Genomic DNA, 17,844 nt, shown 5'->3' with positions numbered 1-17,844 from the left:
GAATTACTTTCAGATCCACGAAGCACTCATTTCTACCAATCTTGATTTTTCAAGGGGTTATTAAGGATCTCTGTGAAGCTTATGCATCCCAGACCATATAATCTGCTCTCAGAGTCAAAACTGTCAATAGAGGGAGGGAAGAAGGGTAGGAAGGAAAAAAGGAAGGAGGAGAGCAAGGAGGGAAGGAAGGAAGAATTTTATGCTATGTTAATGTATTTCTCCACCAAGTGAACAGACGATGAGTGGTCAGTAAATTCTCTCTGCTGCTTGTGGAGGCCCAAGACTTCAAATTGACCAAAAGGAAATTGGTATTTTTTTAGAAAGCATGTCTGGTAAGCTGATAGATCAGAAATTATGAAGTAATGGAGAGTTTGCTTTTTTTTAATGAATGCATTCTAGATCCAAGGAAATGGAAGCATACTGACTATTCAGGATACCAGGAGACAGATGGAAGTTACATAGGTTCATGGGGATTTGGAGTCAAGGTTGCACAAAGAAATGAAGGATTCAGGATAGAGCCTCAGCAGGGGCATAGCAAGACTTCCTGGAAACCTGGAAAATTCTCTTCAAAGGACTCCAGGACATGGTGGTTCTCAGTTGTGAGGACATTGGTTGTTTCCTTAGAAGTGGGCTTTCTTGGCTTTCTGTTGGACAATTCCTCCAGTCCTTCCATCATCTTGTATAGAAAACTGGAAGAAAGCCTCTGAGTGTCACCCAAAGCTGAGCTTCTGTGATGTCATTCATCACACTCACATTATAAGACCTGTCTTAGGGACTAGATGTTCAAAGTCCTCATGGAATTATTAGTCTTGACTATTTTACTGGCAGCGAGACTCTCAGGAAAGAGTTTAATTATATGTTGTCTTGGGATTTTGTTTGAAATGTTACATGGTCAGAATTTGAACTAAAGGTCCTTTTCTAGTAAGGCATTACAGTGAGAGCAGGTAGGCAGCAATATTCTTATTTCCTGCCTAATTAAAAAAAAAAAATGGGGATGGTGGTGGTTGTCCCAAAAGCATTATTACAAGGTAAATTCACTTGGGAGTAGGACAAGACAGTCATGTCATTAATTATGGTCTCTTTATAAACTTTAAAACAATAGCCATGTATTTAAGCAACTACTATAACTTTTTGATTATGGATGGAACTCTTAAAAAAAAAAACTCCCATGCTACTTTGATTAATTGATTCAGAAATTTATAACAGGGGAAATAACCCTTAGGCCCAGTTTATCTCAAACATGTCCAATCATAAGAATGTGGGACTACAGAAAAAATATTCATATGATTCTGCATGGTTAGAGCTTTCTGAGCACTTTTTTTACTGGACTGTGGAACCTAAGCTTAACAGGCAAGCCTTAAAAAAAAAAAAAAAAAAAGTCAAGCCTTAGAAGTTAAATTATGACTGGATAGATAGCGAGAACTGCAGAGATTTACCTCTCATGAGGTGCTTGGTTTCATTTTCAAGGAGTGGGATAGGGAGAAGGGGATAAGACCCAGCTTCATGGAGACATTCCCAAGCTTATTAAGCTGGAGACTGGTCTTATCTCCCCCTAGGACATATGTTACTTTCTGAAGGATAAGAACCTAAGACCCTTCCCTAGTTGAGTTTGTTGACATTAAGAAGATAAGATTTCTCTCCTTCTCCCATAGGGGAAGTGGGGACAGCACTACTGTCCCTGTCTATATAATCATCCAGATTGGTATTTTTTAGATGCCTCACTTACAATGTAGACCAAGTATAAGATGACAAGTGGCTTTCATTCTGTCACTCTGGAAAGAGGAAATTAGGACATGGGGAGCCTGTGCAATGATTTTCTGTAAGTAAATAGTCATCTGTTCTCCAGAAACCTCATATTTGCATTCAGGATAATAGAAATAAATATAGATACTAAAAACCTCCAAGAGTCAGCTCAGACATGTGTTAACATATAGATTCCAGGCAAACTCTTCCCCTCTTCTCTCCCAGATTCTAGTAAGTCCAGGTGCCCAAGAATCTGTATTTGAGCAGCTGCCCCAGGTGATTCTTATCAGACTTGTTTGGGAAACACCTCACTGGTCCACCATCCAGGAATAAAAAGTGCTTACAGGGGACCAGTCTGCCTCTGCTAGCATGATTTCTTAAGTTCAGTTATTGTACCCCCACCCCCCACCCCATCTTTTAATAGCAAGTAAGTAGACTTCAGGATACAGAACTGTTTTAGTTTAGACTTTCAGATGAGATTGAAGGTTGACACATCTCTCATTGGGCTTTCTCTGTTATTCTTACTGTCCCCTTTATTGTTTTTCTTTAAAAGGAATTCACCATCATAATCATCAGGTATTCTGAAATCTTTAAATGACCAGCCATCTTACTCACCCAACCTATGATTTCAGTATTCTACCAAAACTTCACTGATGTCTCCATTCTCTTTGGTCACTAATTTTATAATCCTTTACATTTGTACATTGTTTTGCAAAGCAGTTAACAAGATGCTTTCACATTTATTGTCCCATCTGAGTCTCACAACAATCTTTGGAAAGAAACAGAAGCTGTTAGGAGTTAGACTGTTTATGTAATTTGAAATATATTTTAAAATATTTGAAGAGTATAAATATTTCAAAATATTTTAAATTCGATGTGAGAAGACTGAAGTCCAGTATACATGTGGATAATGAGTCTTCTAGCTGCAGTGTGGAAGCACTTTTCATTGAAAGGGAATCTCTTTGTTTTCATGACATCAACAGCTAACAAATAATAGGCATTGTGTCAAATCTCATTTGGACATATTGACCTCTTCCAAGATGCAAAGAAATAACTGCCCATTCCTGCCTCAGCTCTTGATAATTATTTTTTTCTGACCAGAAGTAAATATAAATATGCAAGTACATGCACTCATAAAAATATCTGCTTTCAAACTGTGTTTCTCAAATGCCTTTGACTCCTTTAAATATAAATAATAACCATAAATTGTTTATACTTTCACAGTTTCTCAAAATTCATTTAATTCTTAACAACCACATATAAGCTACCTACAATATCCACCTTTTATAGAGGAGAAATAGAGGCTAAGGGAAGGGCCAAGGCCTTATGTTCAAGAGGTAAAAGATCCTGGACCTCCAAGTAGAGTGTTGAGACTTGCGGTCCAGCCTCCTCCTAGGAAGTGTGAGGGCGAACTAGCTGGCTACACCGGGACCCCTTCTTCCCTCATCACTCTGAATGTGTCCCTCTCGAAGCCTTGTGCTCAGTTGAAGACCTTCCCCAATAAGGGAGGACCATTCTTTGGTCAAGGTACACGAGTAGCTGTGCTCCCTGCTAGGACCTCCAAACAAGCTCTGGTCTCCTCCTAGGAAAAGGCACCCAGATTATGATGAAAAACCAATAAGGTGTGTGTTTTGCTTAAAATATCATAAGCCCTGAAATTTCAAAATTATTTAAATACAACATTTTCTAAAGTCCCAGACTCTTGGAAGCATGAGTTCAGAGAAGGCCAAGAAAGAATGCTGACTAAGAGCTAATGTCACTAGCGGTAAGGCACAGCTGTATCACCCGAATAAGGGGAATGCTGTGATGGTTAACCCGATAGCAGTTTCAGAAAGACCATGCCCCTCCCTGGTTTTAATTCACCCACATCCACTTATTAAGCACATTTCATAAGAATTCACTATGGCAATAGCGATATGAAAACGTTGATGATGCAAAAAAAGATAGCTACTAAGATTAATATCCTAGTCAAAAATGCAAAGTTTTTCCTCTCCTGTAGAACAATTTGTCAAACTGTTGCTTTGAACTGTATTCAGAGACCCTTCAGAATTCAGTTCAGCAAATGTCAGACTTGCCCTTCCTTTGTGTAATATGCATTTTTTTTCATAAAACAGGATCTTCAGAGGCAGGCTGGAACACTGGAAACTGAAGCCATCTCCGGCGCCTCAGGCCTCCACGCGCTCACCGTGCATGCCTTTCTCGTGGTTTAATGAAAGCCGGAAAGGATCCTATTCCTTCAGGGACCTGCCTTCACCTATGAGTCCCCTTCAGCCTTCTCCTGAAACTCTAATTTCAGATAAAAAGGGGTCCAAGGTAGAAAACACATGGATTTAAAAAGCAAACAAGAAAAACCCCAAATCCTTCCTCCTCTTCAAAGTCTTTGGAAAGCATTCTCAACTTGTGTGTTTACTCTGGACCTGAGAAACCAATGTGATAACACTGCAATAAACCATGCATGGTATTTCTTGTGTGGGGAAAAAGAAGGCCTCATTTAACCATCACCCTCTTTAATGCTGTTCCATTCTAGATTGTATGTTAATCTTTGATTTGCCTGTCTTTTCACATATTGCTATTTAATCTCAGTTTGACAGTTAAGCCATGCTGGGAAAGATGCATTTGAATCATGGTACAGTATGATAGATCTGTTTACCAAGTATTCCACTCTAAATTACATTACAAGACTATTTTTACTGTGCTCTTCGAGATTTACTGGAAAACAAATAAATTTGGGACTGAATATGTGTTCAATATATCTAAATGAAACTCTTTAAAACAAACCAATGCTGACATAGCACCCTTACTTATTTCTACTTTTAAATCAAACCTAAATGTTGAAAAACTTATAACGTCATCACCAAAGTTCTTTAACTTTAGCAGAATTAGAAAATATAATTGCATGGGTGTTGTTTGTTTTTAAACGCATGATTGTTATTTCCAGCATGACGCTGCAAACCTTATCTAACATTTTATTGAAACGTATATGGTGGCTAACTTTCACATGTTGTTTGGTCTCCTTTTATCTATGTTCGCTTTTCTTTCTCAAACAGAAATGTGTGATTAATGTGCCTTGAATTTAACTCTTTTCTTGAGGTCAGCAGCTCACAGGGTTTGGACAGGGTTCGGGGTGGTATGTCTGTTGACGATATCAAATAGTAGTGTGTTGTGTTAAATGCTTTCCTGCTTACATGTTCTCCTAGCCTAGCTCCGTGTGCTTGGATTTAGTCTCCATTTCTGAGTTTAGCAAACCTTGGGGCTTATCTGGCACTGAATTCTCCAGCCTCCGGCATGTAGTTATTTTTGACAATCTATTGAACCCAGTGGCAAGGGGACTTAATGGAAAACTAATGGTCCAGGTCCTAAGGAAGCCGAATATGGAACAAGATGGTGTTGGCCAAGGGCTTAGAGTTCCTCAGAAGCCAGTTGTTCTAGAATTACCAGCAAAAGAAGTTTTGGCATCAACAGGCCACTTTGATCTTGAAACATTGTTGGTATTGGATTTGAGAAGTCCAAATGTAGTTTGAATAATTCTCCTACTCTTGCACTAGCAAGACTACAGATTTGGTTTAAAATATTTTCACAAATGCAGCCACGTGGTCATTGTGAATTTACTTGACTTTAATATCCACTGAACATTTTAATGAAGTTCTGGGAAAGTTTTTTTTATGCCCCATCCCTCAACTCTACCAGCCCCTTGTGCTTATCTGTTCCGCAGCCTCTCTGGTGCTCTGCGGGTGCTGTGTGAGAGTTGTATTTTAGCGTGTAACTACTAGTGCATTGTCAGACTGTGACCTCCCCCCAGAACTCATCATCTTGAAGGTTATATCCAGGGGAGGATCTGCCATTTCTCACAGTATTTATCACAACCAACAGCAAGCGATCCTTCCCAGGGGGTACTCAAGCTACCTTTCTAATATGGATGGCCATCTGTTCCTAATAACTCAGGCTCTCCACACCATCTTGTATTTTTACTTGCACTGTTACTCATCGCGAGTAGGGTCAAAGAAGATAGGCTTATTAATATTACTCCTCTAAGCAGTTGCAGAGTATAATGAATGCTGTACCCTTGAAGAGGGATTGAAGAATGATTTTTCCAAAACACTTATCCTTTCATCTGATGGAGAAAGCATCCAGAATTCCCTATCAGTTGCAAAAGGCACAGTGTTCTCAACCACTGCCACTTGAAGGTCATCACCAAACCAAATATGAATTCCTTCAAAGATTACTTAAACAGAACCTTTTTAGGACTTGCAAAATACACCTACATCCAGTTTGCTGTGCTCATTTAACACTGAGCTTCATTTATTTTTACAGAATTTCACCTTCAACGATGACTTCAGTCCCAGCAGTACCAGTTCGGCAGACCTTAGTGGCCTAGGAGCGGAACCCAAAACACCAGGGCTCTCTCAGTCCTTAGCACTCTCATCAGATGAGGTACGCTCAAGGCGCTCACACATGCCTGCTTTCTGAGATCATGCATTGTCCCTGTCACCTATCACCAGGAAAACGTTCTTAAGTAGATTTTGCATATAAATCATCAGGACCATGGTTTCAGGTTTGGTATGAAGTCTTCATGATCTCTCTCTCTCTATCTCAACATGAAGGCAAAGAATTGTTTCTGAGCCCCTTTACAGCTCTCCAGGGACCTCCTCTGGCTTTCTGATTTAACTGAGATGACTCTGAGCTGGGGGCTGGTAGGGGGGAGGGAGTTGGTGGTGGGAGGCTGGGCACTAGAGAGCAAAAACAGGGACAACCCAGAAAGCACGTGGGAGTTTACGGACTGCACCCCCCTCTCCCTCCCTTCCCCCCACCATCACCCCTATCCCAGGGCTCTGCTGGTCCCTCTGAGTAGTGTGTGTCCCCTGATTGAGAACCACTGTGGTGGAGAAGGGAGAAAAACTGGGTGAGAATCACTTATTTAGAATCCAGGGTCAAATTAACATTGCCAAGAATTCCCAGAAGATAAATGTTTGTAGAGAAACAGGAAATTACATGAGTGATGGACTTAGTGCTGCAAAGATAAGGAGAGGAAAGAAATGCCAGTATTTAGGGCAGGGGGTGAGGGAGAGAAACAGTGGAAATAAAGATATTGTTGCTCCACATACTTGCTCTAAGTTACTTCTTTCTAACATGATTTTTTTTTAACTTTTTGTCTCTTCAATTCTTCTGCCCATACTCTTCAGGCTTGGCATGATTTTAATTTTAAATCTTTGTACTATGTATGTTGTGCCTCCTATTTCTATAACACTTTTCTTTTTGATTCCTTTGTTGCTCCCTCACTCAGAGCCTGGATATGATAGATGACGAGGTGAGCTATCAGTGGGCTGCGTGTGGTGGCTTCTGTGGTATTGTTTGAAAATTCTCTTCTCTCTCTGCAAAATGATTTAAAACTCAAACTATACAAGAATACTTGTGTCTGTAGTGGAAGATTTCTTTATGTTAAATCATTTTGCTCTCTGCCCTTGTCTATACCTAAGTTTAAAAGATGTTCCCGAGTCAAGAGGATCACCAGGTTCAACCTGCAAGGTCCCTCGATCGGTCCCCCATCACCACTACCTTGACACGGTCCATTCTGTTCCACATCCTCTGCCTTCATCTCGGCTTACCCCATCCCCTTGTCAGTGTTCCCTGAGGTGACTCCTGTCTCTCCTCCCAGACCTGTCATCGCCTTCATCGCCTCTCAGCTTAGAGGTTCTAGGAACCAAGCTGCCCTCTGCACTATTAAAAGTGATGTTCTACACTGGGCAGAGCTTGAGATTTGGAATAAACTACAAACTGTTAAGCTCTGCCAGTCACTAGTTATGTGCTCCCGACAGACAAGTAGACTTGCTAAGCCTCACCTTATTCATTTATTGAGAGTCATTATGGACATTACCTGCCCTGCCTCCTTCACGGGTTCGCTTGCTGCTCAAGTGACACCATGGCTGCAAAATTTCCCCTCACAATGTTTGAGGACTTAATTCTGTCCTCTTCTAAGGGAAAGTCCCTCCATATTTGTCAATGTATTTTTCTATACCTCTAATGTCTTCTCAGAGGCTACACGCAGAATGATGCGTTGCATATAGAGATCAATGAAATACTTGTTTTCTGCATCTCGTACTCTTTCCAAAGTGTTCTAATGTAAAGGCTTGCAACATTGGAGTGTATTTTTCAGTATTAAACTTCCTGCATTAATAACGCCGCTTTACTGGGGAAATTTTTAGATTTCCAAATACCTGAAAAAATGTAGGCAATAACTGCGTGTGTTTCTGTGTGTGTTACACACACAACTAGAACCATTAGCTTATTCATTTTATGGTTTAAAATAAATGTGGCTCTAGTTGGCAAGAAATTCCTTTTGATAGCATAATAAGCCGTGGTCCTTTAGCATAATAAGCATTTTGGTCCTTTAACAACGCTGCATAACATTCCTACCTCAGATCCTTGATGATGGACAGTCTCCCAAACACAGTCAGTGTCAGAATCGGGCCGTTCATGAATGGAGCGTGCAGCAGGTTTCTCACTGGCTCATGAGCCTAAATCTGGAGCAGTATGTATCTGAATTCAGTGCCCAAAACATCACTGGCGAGCAACTCCTGCAGTTGGATGGAAATAAACTTAAGGTAAAGAATTCTATCTCTGTGTGAGATTACGAGGTACAAGTTGTGTTGCTCATGGCACCTGAAATGTTTTCACTAGAACAAGAGCATTCTGCATATGTGAGAGGTAATTCTTATCAATCGTCAGCAGAGAGGACGTTGTGTCATTTCTGAGTAGTAAATGGAGTTTAGGAAAGTGGTCAGGGACCCTCAATCAAACAGTAGGCTGCTGAGTAGGAGAGCGAGGGACTCCCTCTCATTGCTTCCGCCCAGCAACACATGGTCCATGTATGAACTCTGCTGACTTCCTGTGTAGTATGAGTTGTAATAATGGCCATTGTGAACTCTGTCATCACATTAGAGTTAAAACCTAGATCCATGAGTCTCTCCTTCCTTATTCATCTCTTCTCCACCCCCACTCCTCCCTGCACGCCTCTCCAAAACTGAGGTGACATTCTCCTCAGAACTTTCTCCCCCCAAGTACGCGCAGGCCATGTCTCCCCGGCTCCATCCCACTCTCATTTCACCTGTCCAGTCCATCCCTTTTAGAGACTGAGGGGAGCACCCACCCCTGTGGAAAAAGGGCAAAAAGAGCTCACATTCAGCTCCCCACCCCCTCAACCTCAGCCCCCTGCTGGGCTGAAGAGCAGATGAGTATCTCTTGACAGTCTTGAAAAGGTTAGAGATCAATCAATAGTGTGTGATTATGAAGGCCCCATTGACAAGGCTGTCCCTGTTGGGGAGATGGATGCATCCTGCTGTTGATTCTGAAGGTCATGAAACATTTAAAAGTACGCAACCAACTCCTCTTATTCTGAATTCCAAACTCACTAAGCAACCTCCTCATTAACAGGATTCCTTTATAGGTCTGCCCACAGGGAGAAAATGGCTGGTCCTGCTGACATGAGTATTTTGGCCCCAAAGACATTTTTGGTCCTCATTGTAAATGACTGCATTGGCAAACAGGAAGCCACTTCAATCCTCCCTGCCCCTTCTTGGAGCCCTCTGTGGCAGCAGGTGCCCACTGCTAGCTTTTAAAAATATTGATGAGTTTAGCAATACTTTTGCCTGTAAATGTCTATAGCCCAAAGGTTGGAGAAGCAAAATTGTGCCCCTCTCCCCACCTTTTTTATTCCTTCACCCATTAAATATGAATTTGGAAGGCATTTATTTAATGGGGTTTAGGGTGTACTGTGTGAGGGACTTCAAAGGGCAAATAAAGCTCAGCCCCTAAGAATGGAGATTGTTGGCAAATGGAAGCAGCTCTTTCTTGGTTTTTACCTCTTTGATTATGTTTAAATCAGTTCTTAAGTCTGAACATATTGTGATATCAAACTCTTCCCAAGCAAGAGAGGCCATTGGTTTTCGAGTTCAGTTTGTTTATGTATTTCCTTCCTAGGCTCTGGGAGTGACGTCATCCCAGGACCGAGCAGTGGTCAAAAAAAAACTCAAGGAAATGAAGGTATCTCTGGAGAAGGCTCGAAAGGCTCAAGAGAAGATGGAAAAACAAAGAGAAAAGCTGCGAAGGAAGGAACAAGAGCAAATGCAGAGGAAATCTAAAAAGACAGAAAAGATGACCGCTGCATCAGAGGGTGCTGGCGAGCAGTAACACACCTCCCTCTACCCCCAGCACCCCAGACAGCTCTCCCCTCCTCCTGCCCTGCTCTCCTGCAAAGGACGAAGGAACTCGTGACAGCGGTAACGTGCTCTAGGCCGACGGGGGAACCGCATGGGGGCATAACTGCGTTTTCTGCAATGATAGAATACACTTTTAATTTTGACCTCCCGAAATAATCCCAAACCACCTTTGTTTCTTATCAAACCAAGGATCTTATTTGTGAAAGATGCAAAATAGCTGTGTTTCTCTCTTCTGTTACTTACCAGCGTCTTGGGCTGCGTTGGGTGGGTGTCTCACAGGGGGGACCCAGTGTCACCCTGCCCAACAAAAGCATGACACGCCCGGTGGTGTTAGTGGAGCGCCATGACCTTCCAGTCTGGGAACCCGAAACGGGGCAACGGCACAGATCTGGGCGGCCCAAGCACCGGCCTGCCAGGAGATCTGGGCTCTAGGGTCTACGCTGCTGTGTGGGCAAGTTTCCCCCCTCATTTCTGTGTCTGGACAGCGAGCCGACCCCCCTGTAGAAACACGGGTGCTCCGCCACATGACTGGTCCCCTGCTCAAAGGCGAGCGCCCTCTCCTGCTCGCTGGGCATCGGAAAAAGAGAGAAGAATTCGTTACCTGTTAACTCCAGAAGGAAACCGAAGCCTTCAGGATGTGGATGTGGGTATTGCCTTGGGGCTCTGGGGGCGACAGCTGTCCCCTAGAGTTAGCCGTGAAGGCAGCCACGGGCTCCGGGACCGTTGTTGGCTCCGCTCCCGCTGCACGCTCGGCGGGTCAGCGACCCCGACACACAGACCGTAGTTCCCTCTTTCCCCAGCAAATTCGACAGGAAATTGATTTTTAAGGAAACCAACATTTTCAGGTTTCCTCCCCTGGGGAACATTCCGACTAGTCTTCAGCCTGACTGTGACACAATCAGGAACCTGTCACAGATTTTCTACTTAAGATTTCCCAAGTGGGCTCAGTTAGTGTTTTAACAAATGTCCTTTTAAGACCAATAGAAATACCGGTTAGAGAAAATTCAGATTTGAGGAGCGGTCAACCAGAGAAGCAATTTTTCGAGCACATGGAATGTTCCTGTAAAGGAGAGTTGATGGTTTCATTTTAGAGATGTTTTGAATGGTTTTTCTGAGCCATTCTCTTTCGTTCTGAAGCGATTTCCACGTTACAGGTAGAGTTCGTGTAAGAGTACCCACACAGGCTGCAGTCTACCAGTGGAGACAGTCATGCTTATTTTCAAGCCAGTATTAAGGATTTCAGTGTTTCATCAAAGTAATTCAAGTGTAAGAGACTAGGCCAGAAAGAGGAGAAAATCAACTCATCTTGAGAAATTTCAAATGATCGGATGTTGTTTGTCATTGTTTTGCTTTTTATGCTTGTGTTTCTGGTTGTCTTTGCTGCGTTGGCTATAAAAATGAGGTCATCCACTTTCCAAGGGACGAGTTTCAAAATAAGAGTTGAGGCCGGACAAATCTTGAACTAATATTTTACTTCCTTTACTACACAGTAGGGGCGGGGGGGTCTCTGTCCATATCTTACCCTGGAAATGTACACACAGAGCTTGGGGAAGGCTTTTGTTGAAGGTTACAGGTAACAGATAATGTAAAGGGGCTCCTGCCCATATAGCACCATCTCATTTTTTGGACATTGTGACTTTTTAAAATTTTGATTTAATTTAATTTCTTTCTTTCAATCTTTTTTTTTGTTTTTTTTGTTTTTTGTTTTTTTGTTTTTTGTTTTTTGGCTTGCTTATCTGAAATCTGGAATTGGCTAAACTAGAAACTTATAATTCTGTTCTTTCCCTAAGGCCTGTTATAGTGAGCGAATATTGTCTGTACCCATCCTTTTGTCCCTAGTAAAGATCAATCAATGCTCTGAAACATTGATATAAAGTAACATTGTGATTCACGATTATTAAAGTCACTATGTATGTTTTTCTGACTATCTTCATTTGGTGTATGATAATGAAACTGCCATACTGGATACTCTATTAATATTTCAGATGTGTGGTGCTTTGCTATTTATTAATATCTTGAGAAACAAAGAACCACTATTCATGAACTATAAAATTCAGCAGATCTTTTCTAATGCTAAAAGACTAAATTAGTCAAAATCTGGTAATACTAGTGCTTGCTATTGTAAGTTTTTTGCCATTTTTGCTTATCTGTGGGGAAAAAAGCGATTTGGATCACACTGGAAGTTTTGCTCTGTATTCATTTTAAGAGTGGAAATAGAGGATGATTATCTTAAGTTATGTTTACACTTCGGTAATATTTAAAAATGGTTGTACATACTGGAAATGTCTGTAAGTCTCAATCTCTGCACATAATTTATGATCTCTATTATATTACATTTTCTTAAATGTCTTAAAAGTATTTTTCTTGAACTTTATTTGTACACTCCCAATATTTAGACCAATGACCAACTGAAAATATTATAAATCAAATTATTATTCCTCAAGTCATTTATTTTGTATTATGACTATTTTGATTTTTTTAAGTTAAGTTACAGTAACTTTAGGTCTTCCAGAGTTATTTTAATATTACTACTTACAACTGCTGAAATCGTAAAAGGCATTTGATTTGACTGTCCAGCCAAGGATAAAATGTAAACTGATTGATCAGAGTATGAAAACAAAGTGCAGGACCTCAGATCTTATGAACATTTTGTTTTCGTATTATTTCTTTTCTTGACTCTAGTGCATGATACCTAATGGAGGTTCCAGTGTCTTCAACAACACCCACTTTAGTGCTAGTGGTTTTCGGTATCCATACTGTTTAACATAGAATTGTTGCTTTATGGACCTTAAAAACTCTGCAGTTTTTTTATTTATCAGAAAATGAACAGAAAGGGAATATCTGGTTACTGTGAACTATATTCCCTAAATGACAGCTCAGTATAACTCTAACAACAGCCAAATTGTTTTGGGGTATAGGTAATGCTTTGGGGGTTAGGGAATGTGTGGTGAGGCCAAGCTGTAGACAGAGAGCGTTGTATGAGCTGAATGTCTGGGGCAGAGTTTTCCATTAAAGGACTTCAGGTTTTATAACAGATTATTTAAGACCATCTCCCTTAAAGTAACTTACAGTTTATGTAATAGCTATCTCATTCTTTTTTTTTTTTTCTTTTTTTATGTGAATCAGAAGTGTACTTCAGAGTGATACATTAGGGTAGAAACCTAATTTTGCCCATTGGGTCACACTGATGAAGTCTATCGTTAATTTCATGACAATGAAGGTATCATTCTGTGTTATCCTCCTTTAGCTTGGGTGGTGGGGGATTACCAGCCCTCAACATTACAGTATTTTTAACCCATAAGGGTTCATGACCTCAGTATGATAGTGCTCACTCCAAACTTAGCTTTTAAGGGGCATGAAATGGAAATGCCTACTCTGTGCTTCTTTGTTGTTGGAAACAAAGTGGCAGGAGGATAGGGGAGGAACCAAATTAACTCTTGCTGCTGCCTTTCATCCTGTGTCAGTCTCTGGCCCCAAAGCTTAAGCCATCCCAGGCCCAAGCTACAAAAATAGTCACAGGTTGTTGGATCTAGCACCTTAATTAGTCTTTATGGTTTTTGCTGAAGATAAAGAATTCTCATCTAGATTCTTTGTGTAATAGGATCAACATGTGCTTTAAAATTGTATTTTAAAAGGTAAATAAAAAATTGCATCTATATGGATATTCTAACTCATTTCTAAATGCTAAAGATTGTATAGACCAAGCTTTAGGAGAAGAAGCCCAGTGTTCGAAGATTCTAAAGGGAGATGTCCCAACCATTCTAAAAGAAATGTTCATACTTTGGATATGTTGTAGCCCCCCTCAATACATTGACATATTTAAGAATTACCAAATTCCACTTGAGCAACTAAATTTCCTGTCCCAGTATGGCGCTGGTGAGGGGCATTTCATTCTGGTGGCTGGTGCTCACCTACTTACTGCTAAGCCCGCAGCGCTTTCTGAATGAAAGGTAAAATGGAAAAGAGAAGTCCAGAGTTCTTAAAAATATATTTTGAAATTTACCTTAAGTCAAGGATCTACCCATGTACTATTTTGAAGCTAAGCATTTAAGGATGAAGTCCAGAAATAAAACAGCCTGGCTATGTAGGCAGATTATATATATATATATATATATATATATATATATATATATATATATATATATATATCTTAGGGATTTAAAGTCTCAGGAAATTTAGCCTTGGTCCAAAACACTGGGGAAAAAATAATACCACACAGTACACCAGTAGTATTTGAGTAACTTATAGTAGCGGCATAGAATATATCCAACCAGGAAGTCAGAGGGCAAAGAAAAACCTTACAGAATCAGTTTTCCCCTGGAAAATAAAAGCATCAAGTTCTACCTTATGGTAAACAGAGTCTTTAAGTGCTTGTGTGTGAGCATCTGTGTGGATGTGTCGAGGGAATGTTGTGACTTGAAGGCTCACGTCCATGAGTGGTGAGGATCAAGCACAGCGTGTGACCTGCTTCCAGATCTACAGAGTGGGGAAGGAAAGAAATGTGATGATTTCCAATCTTTGGCCCTACCCCAACCCCAAAACTTCTAGAGATTCAAGAATGAATATGAGGTAAAGAATAAGAGAACCAGAGGCAACTTCTCAATAATGTGCATGCCACGTGTGTAGATGTACAGAACTACATATGTGTGAATATATTCCCACCTTACACACACACACACAGCAATCACATTGCATAAATATATATATATCTATATATATATATATTTATATAGTATATGAAACTTGGTAATGTCAGTTAGGACCCCCAAGCAGTAATCATAGCCTTATTGCCACTTTTTGTGTGTGTATACATTGAATGGCTCATAAGATTTTAAGAGATTTTTTTAATGTAAGTATTTCTACTAAATGCACTTATCCTTCTACATGTTTATATATTTTGGTAAAATTGATTTATTAGATACTTGGTATTTTAGTAAGATAAAGTTTCCTCAAATGTTTGGTTAATGCTTTTGATGTCAAGATTGCACATTGCTGAGTTGAACCTCAGAAATTTATGCAGCTTTGGGCATTTCAACTGTGGACCGCAGTTTCCTTGGCTAAAAATTGCACCATGTGTTACTGTGCATTCGCTCATGCTCTGCAATGATGTATTTGGTAGCTGTGATGCTTAAGTCACTAACTACTGGCTCTCTGATGGCACTTTTGCCAACACATGATCATTTATTTACTTCTTTTGTGGAGTGATGGCATAGTTAGGTCATTGCCAAATATAATGCAAGTGGATATGGGTGTGAGTGTGTTGTTGGAAGGTGTACATTTCTCTTTCTTTCAGCTCTTTTACCCACCTACCCAGCTTTTCTTTGAAGGATTTAATCCTTCATCCATGAAAGAACAATTGGCCACAAATAGTTAAATTACCTTGAAAAGTGGGAATTGATAGGCACTCCAGCTAGGTAACACCTTCCAACAACATCAGGTTTAATTAATGCTTTGTAAAACCCCTTAAATATATATATATATATATATGTGTGTGTATATATGTATATATATATATACATATATATGTATATATGTATGTGTGTATGTATGTATACGTATATGTTTCCCTTAATATTATTTATGGTCATCACTACTGCTTTTATATTTTTTAATGGTGTTGCAATTAAACAACTAGTACGCCTGCTACATATCATTAACAAAACCAGCCAGCTGAAAAAAGAAACGAGAGAATGAATTCTGTTCCATTGTAAGAAGTTGATTTATTTTAATCTTTCTTTATATATCACTAAAAGAAAAGAGTTGTTTGAAAAATCATTTTAAGTCCAATAAATATGGATAGCATGTTATCTGAAACTTTTAATTTGTACATTTTGGTGTCTGATCATTTGCATGGAAGAGACAATAGTGCCACGTCTGAATTGTTCTCTTGTGCTTGGTTAATATGTACTTTCTCTAGATTGTTCCGTTTCAAGCAACATTTCTTACTCTTTGGTTTTCAGAGGCATTCAAAGCAAACTATCACAACGGCCCTCTGTTTTCTGACCAATCTAAAAATACCTGTGATTAAATTTAATTTGTCGGTGTAAATAAATTTCTTGCCAATGAGTATTATTGTTGTTAGACAACGAATGCAATAAAAAGAGAAATATGGACATCTGTCTGAGTAAGGTTTTTTTTTCCTCTTCCATTTTCACCTTCAACTAAAACAAGCCTTGACTGGGTAAACCTGCATTAACTGTCAAAATATATCTATCAACCAAGAGCAAAGTGCACATTTTCCATGGAAATGTAACTAAAAATAAGCTTTAGCCCCGGTAAAGTGTAAATTGGCAGCTCGAATTACATATGAAAGCACAATTATGGAACGGGGCATGAAGTGAAAGATGCTCCACCAGAAGCTCCCTCACCCGCCTTCCAGTTCCTGTTGTGCGTTTCCGGTCCCTGTGGGGCCCATGAGGGTCTGTGACGGGGTGGGGGCGGGGGAGGCAGTCAACAGCAGGCCTCACACAGCGCAGGGCAGGCTGGGGGGTAGGCTTGGGGGCAGCCTGGCCCACAGTACCGGGTTCGAAGCAGCAATTTTATTTCTAAAACCTTAAATGTTCTGAAGACTTGAATATAACAAATGAGGGGTATTAATTTCTCATCTCTCTCTGTCTCACACACAAACACACACACACACATACACACATGAACCATAATTGATCTGTGACTAAGCCTTGGGCACCAAATAAATGAAGTAAGCTGGTTTTTCTCTTCCTCGGAGTGTGTTATGAAACCCCTCACCGAGGGGAAGCATGTGTCCCTTTTTGACTGATCTTGAGGGGATGCTGTGTCAAATTGAATCACTTGCTTTCTTTTCCTGTTGGGTGGGTTGGGGGCCAAATTTGTTTATTCTGTCAAGAACAAGAGAAAACAGTATAGTTATTTCATTGATGATATCAAGCAACTCTTTTTAAAGGAAATATGTGGCTTTTTCAACATAAGCCCAACAGCTAGCAATAGTTTCAAAACAATATTTCAGAAAATCCAGCTTCAAGGGCTGTGAACAGTATCGCTGAATAATTGAGCACTCATAGGGCACATGACATTAGGCTCACTGAAATCGTGACTAAAATAACTCTAATCTGATGTGAGAAGTGTTTTTTGATCCAGACAAAATGTTCTTCTTGTTTCTTTAAGTTAGTAGCCTTAAAAGTTGGCAGTTTTCAATTTATCAGCAATTTTTTTTCCCAAAATGCTAGACCATCATCATGGCAAATGCCTTAGAAGAACTTTGTTTCTAACATGACTACTTGAGCATCCCAGAGAAATAATCCAGCCTGGAAGTCATACTTTCAGAAGAGAAAGACAGGTAACTGCTTCATACCAGCTTTTATAAGAAAATGACAAAAGTCATCTTTTCTTCCTAATCATTGTCCCTCAAAAGATAGGCCAAGGCTGTTGATTTTTAAATGTTTTTGTTTGCCTTTCTACTATTTTCTTCAAAGCCTCCCCTGCAAGTTACAATAGAAAAAAAGGTAGCGGGGAGGGCCTTGGGTGGCTCAATAGGATAAGCATCCAACTCTTGATCTCAGCTCAGGTCTCAATCTCAGGGGGCTCAGGTCTCAACCCCATGTTGGGCTCCAGGTTGGGTGTGGAGTCTACTTAAAAAGAGCAACCAAACCACCACCACCATCACTTGTATCAACAATACTTTGGGGCATTTAGCTTTACCTGAATCGATGATAGACTCCATTCTGTATTCAATCACTGAAGCAAACAAACGTCTTCTTTTCACTGGGTCAAAGAAACTAAAATGTTTATGCTAAGATAATGGACACTCCCAAGAATATTAAGATTTTCCTACACAACATCACTACCAGAGAATTGAGTAAATGCAGGTAAAAGGAGAAGTGGGATAATTAGGTTTATATTTACTGAGAAAGTC

At 40.2% G+C, this 17,844-nt stretch overlaps 1 protein-coding gene across 23 annotated transcripts in view; it reads left to right on the top strand.

Moving 5' to 3' along the window:
- Positions 1 to 16,069, top strand: part of PPP1R9A (protein phosphatase 1 regulatory subunit 9A) — a 312,092-nt gene extending 296,023 nt beyond the window's left edge. For 14 of the 23 annotated variants that reach the window (XM_072784098.1, XM_072784099.1, XM_072784093.1 and 11 more), the window contains 5 exons: positions 3,858 to 4,056; positions 6,055 to 6,174; positions 7,025 to 7,048; positions 8,160 to 8,342; positions 9,718 to 16,069. In XM_072784098.1, coding sequence (XP_072640199.1) covers positions 3,858 to 4,056; positions 6,055 to 6,174; positions 7,025 to 7,048; positions 8,160 to 8,342; positions 9,718 to 9,927 — 736 coding nt within the window. In that variant the 3' untranslated portion in view covers positions 9,928 to 16,069. The remainder of the gene's footprint in view (positions 1 to 3,857; positions 4,057 to 6,054; positions 6,175 to 7,024; positions 7,049 to 8,159; positions 8,343 to 9,717) is intronic. The other 9 variants (XM_072784095.1, XM_072784113.1, XM_072784107.1 and 6 more) reach the window with 3 other exon arrangements.
- Positions 16,070 to 17,844: the final 1,775 nt, after the last annotated feature.

Source organism: Canis lupus, chromosome 18, assembly GCF_048164855.1.
Source record: "Canis lupus baileyi chromosome 18, mCanLup2.hap1, whole genome shotgun sequence".
Classification (NCBI taxonomy): domain Eukaryota; kingdom Metazoa; phylum Chordata; class Mammalia; order Carnivora; family Canidae; genus Canis; species Canis lupus.
Note: the sequence above shows the minus strand (reverse complement) of the source record. Positions and strands in the feature narration are given on the sequence as shown.